Source organism: Nannobrachium achirus, assembly GCF_963921795.1.
Source record: "Nannobrachium achirus genome assembly, chromosome: 7".
Classification (NCBI taxonomy): Eukaryota; Metazoa; Chordata; class Actinopteri; order Myctophiformes; family Myctophidae; genus Nannobrachium; species Nannobrachium achirus.
The window spans coordinates 4,521,466-4,541,252 of record NC_137816.1 but is presented as its reverse complement, the minus strand read 5'-3'; the positions used below and the strand labels follow the sequence as shown (position 1 = coordinate 4,541,252).

The 19,787-nt window shown below is 41.8% G+C and overlaps 1 protein-coding gene across 1 annotated transcript; it reads right to left on the bottom strand.

The window, feature by feature from the left end:
• Positions 1 to 1,735: 1,735 nt before the first annotated feature.
• LOC308288067 (ZP domain-containing protein-like) lies at positions 1,736 to 4,490 on the bottom strand (the record flags this gene model as incomplete). Its single annotated transcript, XM_080729410.1, has 4 exons — positions 1,736 to 1,824; positions 2,279 to 2,454; positions 3,248 to 3,648; positions 4,335 to 4,490. 4 exons carry the CDS (start codon positions 4,488 to 4,490, stop codon positions 1,736 to 1,738), a joined length of 822 nt encoding a protein of 273 aa, XP_080585536.1.
• Positions 4,491 to 19,787: the final 15,297 nt, after the last annotated feature.

Below are 19,787 nucleotides of genomic sequence, written 5' to 3'. Positions count from 1 at the left end.
GCCTAGCTGTTTCCTTGTTTTTGTCACTTTAGATTTGGAGAGAGAGAGAGAGAGAGAGAGAGAGAGAGAGAGAGAGAGAGAGAGAGAGAGAGAGAGAGAGAGAGAGAGAGTTATGATTATAGGTTACAGTTCTCTGACCCTCATCCACCAAGAGCAACTAAAAAGTGCACGATCAGTAATGTATCAACCAGGGCAGGAATTTCATGGAGGCCATGAAGGCCATGGCCGCCGTTGCCCCTTAGTTTGGCCTTGTGCCCCCCAAACCAATGACCTGAGGCCTCAGTGGCCTTAATGCCCTAAAGCTGACTGTATCATTTAATCCTCTGTCTCTTTCTTGTCAATATATACAGTAGACATCAGTGTCTCTTTCTTGTCATGTAGACACCAGTGTCTTTTGTTGGCCTTGCCTCTAAAATGTCCAAATTCCAGGCCTGGTATCAACGTCTGCGATGCGAGAGTGTGGTCTAGACTCTAGCCAACACCAGCTCGGGACTCCTGGAACCCTCCACACTCTCCTACCTAACACCAGGGTCTTGAGCTCTACACTACAGTGTTGTTAGCTGAGCTACTGCGCCGCAGTGCATGTACACTACAAGGTGGTGCGCTTCTTGCCTTTCCTGGCTTAGCAACGTCTAATCAGAAACTATTTGGTGCTTCTGTGGGCTACAAATTCCAGGTAAACATCAAACATGGTACCAAATATACCAAACTGTTTTTTAAAACACTGCTGCCCCACAGTGTGCATTTAATGTTAAAGTGTCACAAACAGAGAAGCATGCTTTGGTAATTTATTTGAACATTCACCTGAGCCCTGCCACGAGGGCTCAGCACTTTTTTTTTAATTAAATCATCAGAGTTAGTAAAAAAGAGACAGTATATATTAGTAGTTATAGGTTTCTACATTATTACAGATCATTGCTCAAATATAATGTATGCGTTATGTCAAATGTCACTCAGGTTCATTGCCCAGTCAAATAGGGTTCACATCTTGAGTAAGACCCTCTATATCAGGGGCCTTCTTGTTTTTTTTTTGGTTTCTTTTTCCTTCTTCTTGCATCATCTCCTATAGAGATGAAGCAGGGACTCCCACTACACATTGTATAAAATTATGTTTCAGATGATTCCCCCCCCACCATGCTTTTCAAAAATATATATTTTGTATACATATTGGTCCATAATACGGTTTTATAAGGTTTTAGTCTAAACAACCTCTCGGATATTTAAATTTCATGATCTGTCTGTTTCTAATTCCAAGCCATTTCAGATGCAATACCAAAATGCTCTTTGTTGGCGACGGGGCACTGTCTTTGGGCTAAAATGTTAACGATACAGAGAAGATTAGCACGGTACCACGATGAGAACCATGTAGAGTCAATCCATTCAAGCCAATTTTAGTACCACTTTATCTCATGGTTCCACCCACATCATAAAAACAGTTTGGGAACGACTGGTCTATAGTATACAGAAGAACACACAGTCTAACCAAAAAAAAAAGAAAAAAAAAGAAACTTTTGCATCTGCAATCTTCCCATCACCTTGATTAATGGGTTATAAGTGGTTATAAATTGGTTCAATATATCTGTTTCGACATAATATATTGAACATTAACCAAACATATTATGTTGGGTTAATTGCCCAGCGGCCCTATAGTGCGGAGGCAACACTAGGGGTCCACCAGAAGGGGGCGGTGTAGCTGAAGTCGTTATGCTTGTCAGACACCACACACATTGCTGCCTTAACCTTCAGTAGATGGCAGCAGCTCATATTTCACCCTTGTCGTCTTCTGGACCTTGTAGATGGCCACTGCACAGATCATGGCGACCACTGTGAGAAGACATCCCGCGATGAAGACCAGGTTCAGGTTCAGGTTCAGGCTGGTAGCTGAGGGAAAACCACAACAACAACAACAACAACAACAACAACACTGTGAGATCATGCGTAATAGAACAACAGTGGGTCAGGACCCATGTGGGTCGCAGACCAATATGTATTGGTTGTGAGTAAATACCCCTTTCGTTCCTACATTTTGTTTATTTCAAAAGATTTTCAAAAAAGTCCCCCCCAAAAATCAAAATTCGTCATATTATGTTTTGTATTTTTATTTTATAAATAATCCCATTTAAAAAACTTTTAAGAAGTAGTGAAAATAGCCGATCTACAAGCTCACAACATGTTACATGGCGACGTGTTGTGAGCTTGTAGATCTTCACTAGTTTGAGTCCCGGGGAGACATCGTTTTGACTTTTTTTCACAGACTTGAGAAAGGTTTCAGAGTCACCTGTGATCTCAGACGACCTTCTCAAGCGCAGGGGACCCTGGGAAATGTAGTGCCTTGCAGTTTGAATGACAGCCTCTCTCTTCCGTCGATGGTTGGCTCCAGACTGAGTGGAGTTGATGCATCCCTTGGAACATCTGGCGTTGGGGTTCCCGGCTTCACACAGCATAACAGAACAGCTGATGTACACCTGAGACAAACACAGTTTAAAACCTCCTTTCTTTGTGGAAATAATTGTACCATCACTGGAGCTAAACAGTTCCCTGTCCACTGTTCCAGCCGCATACCACATAGGCTCTGTGTAGCCTGCAGCGGGTCGCTGGTTCGATTCCCGAGCCCGACCAGATGTCGCTGCGCGTCACTCCCCATCTCTCCCCATTTCCTGTCAGTCTACTAAAGGCAAAAGCCCCGAAACATTAAAAAAAAAAATACAAAAAACCCTGTTTACCTGATCATGTGATCCTATGAATTTGAAGGCCTCCATTGAAAACTGGAAATGTCTCTCATGGCGTGGTGAAAGAACTTCAACAGTGTGGTCCACGGTACACCTGGTTGGAAACAAGAACAAAACACCTATTGATGCTAAGAGAGGGTGGTGTATATTCTCACAAAAAACAAATAGTATAATTGTATAATTACATGAACATAACATTTTTTGTGCAGTTTAGAACACACAAAAGCAGGCATTTATGTGAGAGAAATTATTTAAAGCAGTAATGAATTCATTGTGTGACAATGTTGCTGTATTCTGTTACGTGGTATTCCCCCTGGCTTGTAACTTACTCAACTGGAAGCTCAAATATCATTAATACTATAATAACAATAACCTAAATCAGAGGTTCCTAGGCTGTTCAGACCCAGAAATAACCAGGCTATGATCTCCACTCCCCCCTATTGAAACAGCTTAAATATGGCTTAAAAAAAGACTAAAGCGTGTGCATGCGTGTGTGCTGTGTTGTAAACTGCACTCACCCATGTTCTATGATGGAGTAGGCTGGTTGGTAGCTGGGGTTGTCGTACGGCGCAGCTCTGCAGGACACCACAAACAGTTCGGTGTTGTTAAGTGAAGACGAGGCCTCTATCTCCATGTAGATCTTGTCCCCTACGTCGTACTCCAGTGGATAGGAGCGGGGGTCCATCATGGAGGTGAAACGCCGGCTGTGAAAGAACTCAAACTGGTAGGTGAACGTACCGAAGCCCTTCTCCTGGACCGTGACGTTGTTTCTGTGGACGCTGTAACTCAGGGTCACGTTGCCAGTCTTGGGGTACTGGCAGTAGACCTCCACCTCCAACAGGTGCGTGCGGGTGATGACGTCACTGGTGTTGTCAACGGTGGTGATGGCATTTTTGAAGATGAGGTTCTCGTCATCCTCCTGTACGCAGGAGATTTTAGTTTAGTCTAACCCAGTGGTTATGAAGATAGGAGTTTAGTCTGACCCAGTCGTTCTGAAGGTAAGAGTTTAGTCTAACCCAGTGAAGATAAGAGTTTAGTCTGACCCAGTAGTTATGAAGATAAGACTTCAGTCTAACCCAGTAGTTATAAGAGTTTATTCTGATCCAGTAGTTATGAACTAACAACTTGGATTAAAGTGATACCAACGTTGAACACTGGAGTCTGTTTGCAGCCTGATTGCATAAGCATTGTTGCATTGTTATTTGTAGTTGTCCATTTCTCTCTCTCTCTCTCTCTCTCTCTCTCTCTCTCTCTGTCTGTGTTTATCTGTGTGTGTGTGTGTGTGTGTGTGTGTGTGTGTGTGTGTGTGTGTGTGTGCGTGCGTGCGTGCGTGCGTGCGTGCGCGCGCGTGCGTGTCTGACAGGTTGGCATGCTGGCATGCAGGAAGACAGACAGACAGACAGACAGACAGACAGATAGACAGACAGACAGACAGACAGATCACATTCCTTAAAGAGGCAGTGCAACAGAACAATACATATAACACAGCTCTCTAGTAGCACAGCCCCATTACATAACTATGTGTAAAACTAACCTTTAGTAAATGCACAAAGGTGTAAAGTAGAACAGATGTGACCAACTAGCATCCAGGTATGACTTCGTTACCTCAATCTCAGTACCACAGCCACTGAGGGGGATCACTGCTATGATGTGAGTGCTGTTTTGTTGGCTTTCCAGGCTGCAGGCTACGTTGCTTGGATCATTGAGTCGCAGATGTCCTTCAAGTCCCCGGAATGAGGATTTGTTCACCTCTACTGTCATGGCGGTCTCATCGCAAATCACATTGGCTTTCACTGAAATGAAAGGTTTCCAGAAGATCATGATGATAATAGTATAACCCACATAGGTTGTTCATTTGCTTTAGATTTAGTATCATAATTTTGTTAGACTTACGAGACAGTGGTTCTGTGGTAGTGGGGGCCATGGTTGTAGTCGCTGCAGGTGGAGATAACAACAATGACACATGTAACTCATCAAACCACTTCCTCAGATTTCTGAATTTGAAATATGATGCAGTAGTAAACAGGTGTTACGTTTCACCCACCATTTGAGACAGAGACGATGACACAGCGAAGCTCCGACTGATATTTGTCCGCACTGTGAAAACAAACTCATTTTAGTTATTAAAAAGAAGTGAAGCAATAACTTGACCCCCCCCCCCCCCAGTAAACTGTACTGTACCAGTAAACGTAATACTTTGTTTACTGGTACAACACTATGAAGATTAGAGTTTACAAAACATTTCAGTTAACATTTTCTATTTATTTATTTATTTATTTATTTTTCTCATGAGCATATGTACTGCATAGTACTGTGTTCTATCCGTCTGTCATTCAATGTTATATGAGATACTTCAATGGTTTCCAGTGTAAATAAGTCAAGTGCTTTCCTAGGATCTCCTTTTAGTTGACTTTGTACCAGTGAACTGTACCGTCGTCATGAAACTGTACCGTAACCGTACTTTTTTCTATGCAAACTTCTAATAAAGTCTTCAATCAATACATTTTCTCAGTGGTGATTTTTCTTCTTTATCCAGCCAATGATATGGTAGGATCTCTGCTATACAGATTTTGTAGATCCCAATAGCACTAACACAAACAGGGAGAACTACTTACTACAAATAACACATTGCTTTTATCATCATGCTCTGTAATATTGTAACTGATCTAATGACACAGAAAATAATACTCTATAAGTCTAAGACAAAAGGAAAAGTAAAATGGGCAGACAGACAGACAGACAGACAGACAGACAGACAGACAGACAGACAGACAGACAGACAGACAGAAAGGAAGATCAATTAAATAAAGCTGACCTGTTGGTCTGAGCAACAAAGCAGACAGGGTGATGTTCTCCAACCTCTGACTGTGATGCTGTCCATCTCAGGATGAACTGTCCCTGTGCTGGTACAGTCAGGATCATGTTGTGGGGTCCACTGAACAACAGCTGTGAGACCCTACAACACCACCAGAGAAGAGAACATGGTTCAAACGTTTTAATCTACTTTTTCAGACCTTTAGAAGGGACACCACAGGACAACAAAACACCAACTAAATGACTTCATTCTGTAAGGCAGATGTGCAGAACCCCTTTACACATGGACAAGGACAAAACACACATCTGATACATTAACACCACAGGGCAAAAAAAATCACTTTAAAGGAATGTTATGTTACGGAAAACACTGTGCTGTGTAGTTCTAGGCTGAATGCTACTTTTTACTGTACTGGAGTGGAGGGCCTCAGTCTTGTTGTCTTTTACTCACGTGGCCTGTGTTGCCTGTGTGTTGATGGTGATTTCCAGTCTGTGTCCAACATGGGTGTAGAGCCGTGCTCTGTTAGCCGGGGTGGGAGGCAGGAACCTGGGTAGATACCGTCCCTCTGTACAGCTGGGTACTGATCCATACACTGAACACAAAGGGGAAATATAAACAATTTAACAGCTTTACGTTTTAATATGTTAGATTATTGATTTACTTTGATTATCCATTCACTTTATTAGCATATTAACTGGTTGAGTTGCCAGGAACCCCTAAGAAAATAGACCACTAGGGGTCAGTTTTTAGATGAACTAAGGGTTTAACTGTGTACCGTCGACAGCAAACTGTAGAGGTATATAGGAGAGATAGTGGCCGGTAGTGCGAGTGGACTGAGATCCTCCAGTGTTTGTGATGGTGATGGACTGGTTGGGATAGTCCATCATATGCAACTGGACAACGTAGGTTCCTGCATTACTGCTGCTGGTGGCAGCAAATGACAAAATGCAATTCTGAAAGAAGGGAGAAGGAACACAGGACAGGAAGAGTACAAAAACAAACCAGGAGAAACAATGGATCACATTTTTAAGAGGTGTAGAGAAAAACAGTACAGACTAATTATGACAGTAATCATGATTATAGTAGAACATACATGTTTGCATCAGTATGATGTGATCTATGTTCTTATTTATCAACTCACGGTATATGATAAGCTGAGAACAGAAGGAAGAGTAGCACTAGGTTGACATTTAACCCGGTCTCCATCTGGGTCAAATGCTAACAGGTTGAAGCTTCTCCCACAGTTAGAAGGAACTCTGAGAGACAGAAACAGAACGAAAATAAGAGACAGAGTGAGATTATATAATTAGTTTATTTTTCACTTGTTTTTCGTAGAAGTATCTAGTACAATGTATTATAAATACATAACTATACCTTATGTATAAACAAAATATTTAAACAAAAGAGAAGTGTGTTATGTTACCGTAGTGAAGGTATGATGGTGGTCTGAGGAGACCTGTTGGCTTTCCCAGTGTCTGATCTAGTCATGAGGGTCACCCAATTATAAGCATGCCAGCTCCCAATGCTATTTCTGTTACTCTCCCAGGCACTACCTCGTAACCTGTGTGAGATGAGATTATTATTATTATTATTAAGTGGTTTGGTATTTCTGTCATAATTGTTCGCACATTATGTCAGATGAAGCAATTGAGAAACAAAAATAAATACATAAATTGTAAAGGAAAAACACATAGGGTGCAACAGTTAATCAAACTATATTGATTATGAATATATATATATATATATATATATATATATATATATATATATATATATATATATATATATACAGTATATCATGTTATTTAATTAAAGTAATCAATTTACTATCCCTATTTTGGACATGTGATTATAAAAAGAATATATAGGGAAAAAAAGGGGGGGGGAACATGAAAATACTATTTAAAGTCTCATTGTTTTTGTTTGTTGTGTAATAGTGAATCTCTCTTCACTCACACCAAATGGAAGTGAGCGTTGATGGGAACCCGTCGAGTCATGATTCCTTCTCGTTGACACCAGTCTGCGGTTGCCTGCACCGTGTAGGGTCCCTGCAGGGTATCACTGCCACAGGACCCATGATAACACTCCCATATGTCTGAACTTGAGCATGATGCAAAGGCTGTCTTATAGCGCAAAACCACCTGGAATTAGAAGATAAGGATATAAAGGTTATACATGCATGACTTTCATCATGTCTCTGTTTGGTAAAGTTACTAAAACTAAAACCTAACATTGGCAAAGAAATTATGTTTGAAATAATTAGTCTTAAAGTAAGGACGTGTTCAATGATTTTAGTTTGTTTTATCAATATAGTTACATTCTTTGTACTTTGTAAGTCACATTGTTACCTTTTTTTTTCGTTTTCATTATTTAGTTAGAATTAACTATAATAACCTTGACCTGTACCTACCGTCATAGTTCCATCTGCGTGCGTGTCCTTTGGGTCATAGGTGATGACAGTTCCTTGAAACTGCGAGGCTCCAGCATGCTGGGCTCCGCAGAGCAACAGCAACACCACTGCTACTGAAGAGACACTCATGGTTTACTGAGAGAGAATACGTTCCACTATGGTGTTTTATACACTCACACACGCACAGCAAACATCTTGAATATTTGAATTTGGCAGTGGAACAAGACATTTACCTGGAAAGCAGAGAACAACCTGTTCTCAAGGGAGATAAGATAAAATGTTTACCTGGTATGAGGAAGACAGAGATCTCTTTCTCGATGTGTAATCAATATGTCTGTCTGTCTGTCAAACTGTCAAACTGTGCCTGCCTGTGTAAAGATCAAAGATTACCCGTAAGCATGGCATTTTATATAACCTCATCCCTTTCAGGCATGGTACTTTGTTTCACTTATTCAGCTGTTGTTTGCTATGTGTGTTCTGTGAATGAATGTACATACAACTTTTTGGGAAAAGCCTAGAAGAACACCAACTAAAGGTAATAAAAATAAAAATAAAACAAAGAAAGAAAGAAAGAAAGAAAGAAAGAAAGAAAGAAAGAAAGAAAGATCTAGTCTGAAATTCTCATTTAATGACCCAAAAAGTATAGCATGAAAACACAGGTCCTCTCAAATTGTGTGTGACTGGATCCATGATTATTTAATATCGTTACATAATTATTATGTTTGATATTATGTTTAATTCATGTCTGTGTGTTTACATATCTATAGATTAAAAGCTAAATACTTGGTGAACTTGACCTTTGGTTATGTACCCAACCAGCTTGTACTTAGGGTACTTAAATGTAATGTTGTGCTTCTTCCTGGAGCTGGCTACGGCAGGCCTGACAAACTATCTGGGTCATTTGACCTCCTCCTTCCTCATCTCTATCAGTGGCTCTAGTTTCAGGAATAATGATCAAAAGTTAGTTAGTTGCCAGATATTTTAGTATGTGGAAACATCCCCCCAGGGCATCGTTGGGGGGGGGACGCATCAGAAATGTTAAATAACAACATAGGGCATACTGTTAGGGATTTATTAAAAAAGACTCACAGAAGATTGTAATTCCTACTATCATTGCAAGCAGAACTATACTGTAATATAACCACTAAAACAAGCAGGCTAAGAACCCAAACTGTCTGTCTGTTATCCACACACGCATGTGCGCACGACACACACACACACACACACACACACACACACACACACACACACACACACACACACACACACACACACACACACACACACACACACACACACACACACACACACACACACACACACACACACAAAAACTTGGGAAATTGGGAATACATAGCCTTCACATGACACGTTGACCAGACTATAAGTGGGCCAATTTCCAATGATTGGTCAGGTTTCACTTAATATAAAACGGGCGAAGCAGGCGCAAACCTCTAGTAATAATGACCAGTAAGACTCCCTAATCGGGAGATAAGCGACCATCAGGTCACATACACAAACTTTAGAAGGCAATCGTAGCCAATCAGGAGGGAATATGGCAAATGGGACAGATCCATGTTGATGACATGACTTTAGAGATACTGTGTACCGCTTTGTAGGCGGCTCTAGCCGCTCCACATACACACTCATTGTAACTTCAAACTCCATTTTAACCATGATAGATTCATTAAAAACTCCCATTATTTTTTTTTCTGGTGACTCATAATACCCTCCTAATACGTGAACAGGCTGTGTTTTTTCAATAACTTTTTTCATTTATTTTTAATAATTCTTTGGGAATGGAATAAATGTAATCCAAAAATTAATAATAGTTACAGTCAATCAAAACTTTGTTTTTGCTCTCCTGTAAAATTCTGAAAATGGCTTTTTTGATACACTCGGACTGAAAGACCTGCAAAAGAGGGACTCCCTTCTGTGGTAAGCACATGTGCTCATTTGTTTTACCATGTCTGCACTAAACTTTAATGATAACATAAAGAAACATAATTTCCATAACATTTCAGTAATAATGGTAAACCTTCCCCACAATGTAACTCCTTAGAGTTTTTACACTCCTTGGAGGAACGGCCAGCTGAGATGTAATGTGTTTGGCATCACATGATGCTGCCCTGTTTGTCCAGAAGGGGGGGAACATGGAGGCAACCATGGAAGGTACAGTGTGACTGATCAGGAATCTGTAGCCTAACCTGCAACAACAACATGATTAACAATAACCTTTAAGACAATGAAAGCGATGAGGAAAGAAACATAATAATCTACCTTTAATAAGGAAGTTATGCGTTTTCATCATCTTGACACAAGACAGTCTAGACTCTAGACAGATGAACTATTGTGGATGAGCCAAAAAACCCTAGGAATCTCGACACGTGGTAAAGGTGTTTGCACAAGAAGGAAAGATGATAGTGGCCATGGGAACCAAAGCCACGGGAATTTAAAGAATTAAACCTCTCCATTCACACCTTGGGCTGCACACGTTTAATCATGGACTGAATTAATTAAATTAAACATCTTTAATTAGTTCCACAAATAAATAACACACTTCAGGGGTCAGAATGTTCAGGGGTCAAAGCTTGACGGTCATTGTTCAAACTCTGACCATTGCATTCTCCAAGTACACACACACACACACACACACACACACACACGCACGCGCACGCACGCACGCACGCACGCACGCACGCACGCACGCACGCAGAGGGAGAGAGAGAGAGAGAGTTAGAGAGTTAAAGTACCATATGAGTAGAATAGAGGGCAGTGTTTGGCGGGAGGGCAGTTGGTGACGTCACAGTAGGTGTACGTGCGTGTGCGCGTGCATGTGCGCGTGCATGTGCATGCGTGCGTGCGTGCGTGCGTGCGTGCGTGCGTGCGTGCGTGCGTGTGTGTGTGTGTGTTTCAAAAGTGTATAAAGGGCTCATGTTGGGGTGTATTGTTTGGTGTTCATTCTTAAAGACAGTGTGGGGTTTTATTGTTTTTCTAAAGGATGGCTTTACCGTGACTGTAATTAGTGAATGGACAGGATGAGGTTCCCTTTGTGGGATGCGAGAAGAGATTATTTTTGAGTTGTGAAGGGGATACTGCAGATTAGTTCCACTAGGTCTAGAACAATAGGTGACAGTGCATTGAATAGATCTTTCTATCAGGGGTCGTGCCCACAGGCAGAAGGGTCATGGATCTTATTTAAAACAAAGATGATCACAGGTTGATGAGGTCGGGGGGGGGGGGCATGGGACAGTGGGTGCAGGGTTGACCATAGCCTCACACTGTGCTAATCTCGGCCAGCTAGCGGGGTGATGATGACGAGATGGTCTTTGAGGGTTCGAGGGGGTACTATAGATTAGCTATACTATGCAGAAGAACAATAGGGTGCAATGCTGTGAATAGATTTTGTACCATTGAGATGGGGGTGTATGCAAAACGGTTATGGATGGTATAGAATTAAAACAAAGATGGATACAGGAGCTTGTATTGGGGTGAGGATGGATGGGGAGATGTGTTATGAGGGTAATTTCTGTGGTCGGGGGTCAGTGAGAGTTGGAGGGGTCGCTCACGGCCTCATACTGGGATGATGCACCAACAACTGGCTATTGGTTATTCATTATAGCGTGGTTAGTCTGTGTGTATGTGTGTATGCAGGCGTGTGTGTGTGTGTGTGTGTGTATGTGTGTATGTGTGTGTGTGTGTGTGTGTGTGTGTGTGTGTGTGTGTGTGTGTGTGTGTATGTGTGGGTGTGTGTGTGTGTGTGTGTGTGTGTGTATGTGTGTGTGTGTGTGTGTGTGTGTGTGTGTGTGTGTGTGTGTGTGTGTGTGTGTGTCTGTGTATGTGTGTGTGTGTGTGTGTGTGTGTGTGTGTGTGTGTGTGTGTGTGTGTGTGTGTGTGTGGGTCTGTGTGTGTGTGTATGTTTTACTTTTAGCATTAAATAGATTCACCAAAAACGTTTTCTATATTTAAAATGTGAGCGTATCAATAATATTATTATTCCAGCAGGGGAGACCGTGGGGCTGGTGGGGATGGTGGAGGCAATCTACACCGAGCAACACATATAATTGGTTGCCGGTATACAATACCAGCGAATCATGGGTGGGGATGGGAGGGGTCACCACTAGTTAAATAGTGGCGGGATAGTCCTGTAACCGGTCTCCTAAGATCTCAAGCTGGTCTACACTTTTTGCGGCTTCTTCATCTAGAGCAATCATGGCAAATCCAGATGGTGAGTGGAATCTGATACGATATTCTCTGGTAATACGAACGTGAATATGTGTACTATATGGCAGATGCATGTGTGATGTATATACACTATGGTAACTATACTTTTCCATGGCTAGGTAGATCTTCAAAGCAGACGGTATCCCCGGTGATCGTGACGTCGCGAAAGAGGGGGAATAGTCCAATTGTACAACACAGAGGGAAGAAACGTAGACTATGTAAGTATGATATCAAACCCATAACCTGATATTTTCCATGCAAATTTACAAGCTGCAGATCAGCCGTTTTGCACACTATTCAAACGCATGTAGATCGGCTGTTTTCTAAAATGTTTTTCTTTTTTATTGTTTTTATTGAAAGTTGTATGATACGATACTATTACCAATGTGTAACAGTAATCTATCAAGATCTATTAGTATTTCAAATCATTGTTTTTCTATCTGTACAGCTACCCCGTGGAAGTCGGAGAGTGCCCACAGGCCCAGGGTTGTGGCGGCGGACCCAGACATATCCACACAGCTCACCAGTGAACCCAGCGGTAAGTGCCCCATTCGATAACGTGATATCTACCAGGTATTTTACAACTGTGGATATCATTCGAATTGGATAGAGTTGAGATTATAGATCGCGTTATTTTCTAAAATGTTTTTCTTTTTTTCTTTTTTAGTGTTTTTGTATTGAAGTTGTGAGATGTGACACTATTTCGAATGTGTAAGACTAGTGTATCATGTCGTAGTAGTATTATTAAAACAATGCTTTCTATTGTTACAGATACCCCGCGGGAGCCCGAGATTGACAACACTGTCGAGAACACGGTCGTAGAACCCGTCATTTCCGGAGGGGGCGATGGTGAAATAGCCGGTAAGTGTCATCTCACCCATCACATGATATCTTCCGTGTATTTACAAGATGAACATCAATAGGATTGGACAGGGTTATGGGTTATAGATCATCTATTTTCTGGGATCGTTTTTAAATATTTTCAATGTTTGTATTGAACTTGTGAATTGTAACGCTAATACCAATGTGTGTCTGTATTCTACCGTAGGCTATCAGTGTATTAAAGCATACTTTCTATTGTTATAGGGTCGTCGTCGTCGGTACCAGCGTATCCGGACCCTGCGAGTCTCCTCAATATCCGGCAAGCTGTGGCATCACTCGACAGCGAAGCAGCGCAGAAGCGTGAAGACGATCTGTTCTACTTTGACGCGGCGGAACTATTCGAGGCGATTGTGCCGGTGTGTTCTACAACTGTGAGTGCTACTAATCATAGTACTGGTTTAGAAATTGCCTCTCTCCCCCGGGATGATGAGATCGTGCAGGGGTCTTCTACAATTGTGTCTGGTAGTAGCAGTGATGGCACTAGTAATCGTAGTACTGGTTTAGAAAATGCATCACTCACTTCTGATGTTATTATCCCTCGGGCTGGGGAGATTGTGAATTTACGTGATTTTATGCGCACCGAAATACATGGTGCGGTGGCCAAAGGTATCAAGTCTATGACGGCTACGGTCAGGAAACACACAAACATAATTGTGCAAACATTAAACAACAAAGTGAGACAGTTGACAGCTGCAGGGACGGACCATGTCACCCAAATAGATCAGAGTATTGGCCGCAGATTAAACGCCCAGACACGTTCTATACACATTGGCATCGAGAACGCATCTTCTGTGATTCAAGACGAGATACAGAAGGCCGACCTGAATGTCGACAGGAAAGTTAGTGCTATAGCCAGTATACACACAAAGAGTATCCTTTCGGGGATCCTCCAGGCTAAATCAATCCTTCGTAGAGATATGATAAAAACTATCACGGTTGCGAGAGCTAGCCTCGAAAACGCAAAGAGTACAAATATACTGCTCGATAAAATGGCTCGTACTCTCCGTGAAAAAATCAGGCCCTCCAACCAAAAGAAGGGCTCTGTGTCTATACTGTAACATATCAAATGGTTGGAAGAGGTTGACCGATACACATTTTTTGTTATTTTAACTTTTTTTTTTTTTTCTTTTTTTCTCTATTACTAGTCTATGAGATCATAACCATATCGTTAAGGATCATAGGAATTCTGGGAGCTACCATATACTGTACAATATAAGTATTCACTAAATTGTGTTGGAAATAATCTATATACATCTTAAAATGGCGGGGGTCCATCGGGATAGTGACGATGACGATCATAATATGGATGCTATCATGGCTAGTCAGCAGATAGAGACCACTGGTATATCTATGTTACGGGTCCCACATGGAGGGGTTATCGAGGATCGTATTTATGATGCTTTCATGAATACCCTACAGATAGATAACAGTAACATACCTACGACCGAGGATCGTTCTGGGGAGGCCGTGGACGATCGCGATATTGACGCTATCATGAATACTTATCAGGTAGAAAACAATAATATGTCTATGGAGTGGATGGCGCCCGGGGGTGTTGACGATGATTCTAATATTGATGCTATCATGGATACTTGCATGGCTGAATGCAATGATATAGCTGGTTTCTTAACCGATAGTATGATCAAAACTAATGATATACTGCGTAACTTTCCCCATAGCGGAGAGCATATCAGTGAGTCTGACATGGTGATGGAAATAGACGATATCTCCGAAATGTCAAACTCTGATTCTGAGCACGACATTTCACCTATATCCCCTGATTCCACCAACACTATGACCACAGATGCATGTCAAAATGCAGTCACCCCATTGCAGATAGGATATGGGGTACGTAATACGGCCAGTGGTAGTACTAGTCGTATGAGTGAACATGGGGCAGCTGTAAATACAGATAGGGGTAATGAGACATCCGATACTCAAAGAACGCAAACTACATGCATACCAAAATTTAATGCAAAAGTGATCCGTGAAGCTATAGATTTCAGTAAGATACCCACTGATAATCTGAGTCTAATACCTGAGTTAATAAAGAGCTGTTTATCACACCCCATTAATAGAGCTGTGGAACAGTCAACACCTGGAAGTATTCTAAGCATTACTTTAGACGGCCCCACACTCGCCAGCGATGTAACCACGGTTGTGCGCGCGGATAGCCCCGACATTGCTGGTCATTTTGTAGAGGAGGTTGCTAATGTCATACAAAGCAATGACGAGATATTAGCGGATGAGCAGTTGTGTATGACTATCAACATTGCATGTGGGAGCAGTGGTGGCAGTAGACACCGTAGACTTGGTAAAAGCAGAGTACCATTTAATATGCTAATGGAGAAAAAACTATTGAAAAAAGCTCTCTTTTGTCCCGATAACACAGATAATCTCTGCTTTTCTTTATGCGTGGCCCGGTACTTACACCCGGATAGTCATATCGATGCACTGGACTCTATTGCTAGGGATATACAGTCACAATCAGGACTTCCCCCCGATCATAGAGTTGAACTGGGGGACATATCCACATTTGAAGCTCTATTGGATAAAAAAATAATTGTTTTCCATCACAGTAATGAGCAGAAAAACGTCACTCTTTTCCAAACTACCAGAGGTCATAACCCAGAAAGTGATAGTGATAAAATACAAATTTATCTGCGAAATGACCATTACTGCCTCATCCTGAAGCCGAATGTGTTTCATGGAAATTCCTATGCATGCAATTATTGTTTCAGCGGGTGTAACGATCGAACGAAACATTCCTGTGCAGAGTTGTGTAGTGTCTGCTTCACAAACTGCAAGAGCATATCTGACGATGAACCTGTACGCTCGTTATGTCTAAAATGCAACCAGATTTGTAGATCTAAGGCGTGTAACGCGCAGCATGAAAAATGTTCCCCCATAGCAAATTTTGTACCGTGCGAGACGTTAATACGTTGTAAAGATTGTAACACGCTGCACAACCGTAATGCAAAGCAGAAGCATAAATGTGGGCAGTCAGTGTGCACTCACTGCCAACAGGAAATACCCTCTGGTACAGACCATTCATGCTTTATAACCACCATTCCACGGAAAAAGGAGCTTGAGACAAAATATATCATTTATGACTTTGAAACCCAGGATGTTAACGGTACACATGTTGCTAATTATGTATATGCGATGGGGTTGGATAAAAAACCAGTCGACACATTTAAAATGGGAGGGGAGGAGTGTGTTAACGCGTTTATTGATAACTACAGACAAGAGAGGTACATAGGGTATACATTCATTGCGCATAATGCGGCAGGGTTTGATAGCCATATTCTGCTACGTCAGATGGTCGATAGGGGTATTAAAGTTGATACTATCATGCGCGGCAACAGGATAATCATCCTGACAGACCCCCATTATAAACAGAGGTATATCGACAGTTGCTCTTTCCTCCCGATGAAGCTGTCAAGTACCCCTTCAGCTATGGGTTTCCCCGAAAAGTCCAAAGGGTTATTTCCGCATAAATTTAATACCCCTGAAAACCAGACGTATAGGGATGTCTATCCGGAACCATATTACTACGGGTACGAGCAAATGCATGGCTCTGATAAAGTGGACTTCATGAAATGGTACGGTACAGTAGCAGGCAAGATCTTCAATCTTCAGAGCGAGCTCGCCTATTACTGCAGGAACGACGTTGAAATATTACGCGAAGCACTTGTACGATACAGAGACGCATTCATTGGGTCCACAGGTGTGGATCCATTATCTTGTACGACACTGCCCGGTGCATGCATGCGTGTTTACAAGACTAACTTTCTAAAAGATGAGACTATAGCCCTCACGTATGAAAATGCCTACATCAATCAGCACAAAGCGTTTTCAAACGCCTCAATACAATGGATTGAATATTTAATGTATACAGAAAACTGTACGTATAGGCATGCATTAAATTTTGGTGAGGATAAAATTGGACGGTTTTATGTAGATGCACATAATCCGGAGACGAACACTGTGTTAGAATTTGCAGGATGTTGGTGGCACGGGCATTTGCAGGATGGGTGTCATAAACGCAGCGAATTCAACAAAGTAACTCAATGTACCTTTGGCGTGTTATATGATCATTTTATGGCCAAAATATCCAGTCTTAAAAACGATCACAAGAAAAATGTCAGAGTTATGTGGGAGTGTCAGTGGCTTAAAATGAAAGCAGGAGACCCCAATGTCCAAGCATTTTTAAAAAATGTATACACGCATCCTGAACGTCTCAACCCCAGAGATGCGCTTTATGGAGGACGCACTAATGCTTTTAAACTCATTCATGAGGTTAGTCAGCCTGGTGAGAAGATATTGTATTATGACTTCACATCATTATACCCATACGTCCAGGCACACAAATCTTACCCTGTTGGCCACCCCCAGATTATCATCAAAGACTTTGCTGACATATCTCAATATTTCGGCTTCGTAAAGTGTACAGTGCTACCGCCCCGGGGACTATATCATCCGGTGTTACCCGTTAGATGTCATGGAAAACTCATGTTTCCACTATGCATGGCGTGTGCAAACGCTCTAAATCAGACCCCCTACTGTACCCACTCTATCGATGAAAGAATGTTGCACGGCACGTGGGTCAGTTTTGAAATTGAAAAGGCTCTCGAGAAAGGCTACACTCTTGTTTCTATCGCTGAGGTGTGGCATTTCCCTAAACAGTCAACCGCGTTATTCAGTGGTTATGTTAAAGCGTTCATGAAGTGCAAGCAAGAAGCCAGTGGTTATCCTGCCAATGTGACAACTGCAGAAGAAAAAGATAGATACATATCTGACTATTATAAACACGAAGGGATTCAGCTTGATCATGAAAAGATTTCGGTCAACAAAGCTATGCGCAACTGTAATAAACTGCTTTTAAATTCGTTGTGGGGGCGGTTCTGTATGAGGGGGAATCTACCTCAGACAGAGTTGGTAACCGATCCACAGCAATTCTGTAAGCTAATTTTTAGCAACGATTTTAAAATCTCCCAGTTTCACTTTGTGAATGAACATACGGCTATGGTACAATATACTTATACTGTTCCGCAGGCTGGGAGGTCAAATGATGTTAACGTTTTCATAGGTGCTATGACGACTGCCCATGCGCGATTAATGCTATATTCTCTACTGGATAAACTAGGACGCAGATGCCTGTACGCCGATACCGACTCTGTTTTGCTGGTAGCTAACCCCGGCGAATGGATCCCTCCGCTGGGTCCATACCTCGGCGATCTCACAGATGAGATTAATGACCCCACCGGTGACGGTTTGGACTATATTACGCGTTACATCTCCGGGGGCCCTAAAAGTTATTCTTACATCACCAACCAGGGGAAAACCGTTGTAAAATGGAAGGGTATTACCCTAAATGCGAGAAACGCTGCCATCGTCACCCCCGATGCTTTGAAGCAATTGGTTCTGTCATTTGTGGCCAATCAAAAATCACCAGACTGTCTATATGTAACGTCAGACACTATCCGGCGGGATAAAAAGCACATACAGCTCACAAACGCTACACAAACGAAACGTGTTCAAACTGTTTACAACAAACGCAGAGTCGCCGACGATTTCACGACATATCCCTATGGATACCAGGGTTCCCCTTCATAGGGAAGCAACTGGGTATCGGTCGAAACTGCAACATCCCTTCTCAATGGTAGTGAGCGGTCCGTCAAACTGCGGAAAGACTCATTTTGTTGCAGAACTTATCAAGAATGCTGACAAGATGTTTTCAGAGAAAATAGATAATTTAGTATACGTATATTCGTGCTGGCAGCCCATGTTCAATCAGTTATTGAAGATACGCTCTATTCATTTCATTCAAGGGATTCCTAAATCACTAGCCGATGAGTCAATTCTGCCTGTCAGTGCTAATAATCTGTTAATTATTGATGATTTAATGAATGAGGCTTGTAATAATTTAGAAGTAGAAAAAGTTTTTACTCAGTATGTCCATCACCGAAATTTAAGCTGTATTTACCTAATGCAAAATTTGTTTGTTCAAGGGAAAGCAAGCCGTACAATCAGTCTTAATACACAACTTATGCTCCTCTTTAAGAATCCACGCGACGCGTTTCAGATATCTCTACTAGCACGACAAATGTATCCTCGCAATGTACAGTATTTTCTTCAGGCGTTTAACGATGCAACAAGCAGGCCGTATGGCCACCTTCTTATAGACTTTAAAGCGACGACCCCTGACTGTTTACGACTCAGATCAGATATACTATCGAGCACACCAGTTGTATATCTACCTAAAAAACACGTGCCATAAATATGTCTGCATGTATGCGTAGAAACCTAGTCCTCCTCGAGAGGCTATATAAAGCGAGGCCCGCAGCAAGGAGGATTATTCTCAAGAACGCACGACCGGACTTTCTGAATGCTATATGTGAAATAGCTCTCAATGTATTGAATGGGAAAATACCATTAACAAGGAGACAGTATACACAGCTTCAGAAACAGAAATCGGGGTTAAGACTGTTTGCATCTAAGGGTGTTGGTGTAGCTAGGAAAAAGAAACTTGTTAATCAGAAAGGGGGTGGATTTATATTCCCGCTGCTTACCGCTGCACTGCCATTCATAACAAGTCTTTTCTCGAGGAGCTGATTTAACTATCATATCACATGGATCATGTACAGAAGATGTTTCTTGTCCCACAACATGAATTAGATAAACTAAAACAACAATCATCACCATCTGCATTGGACACCTCTAT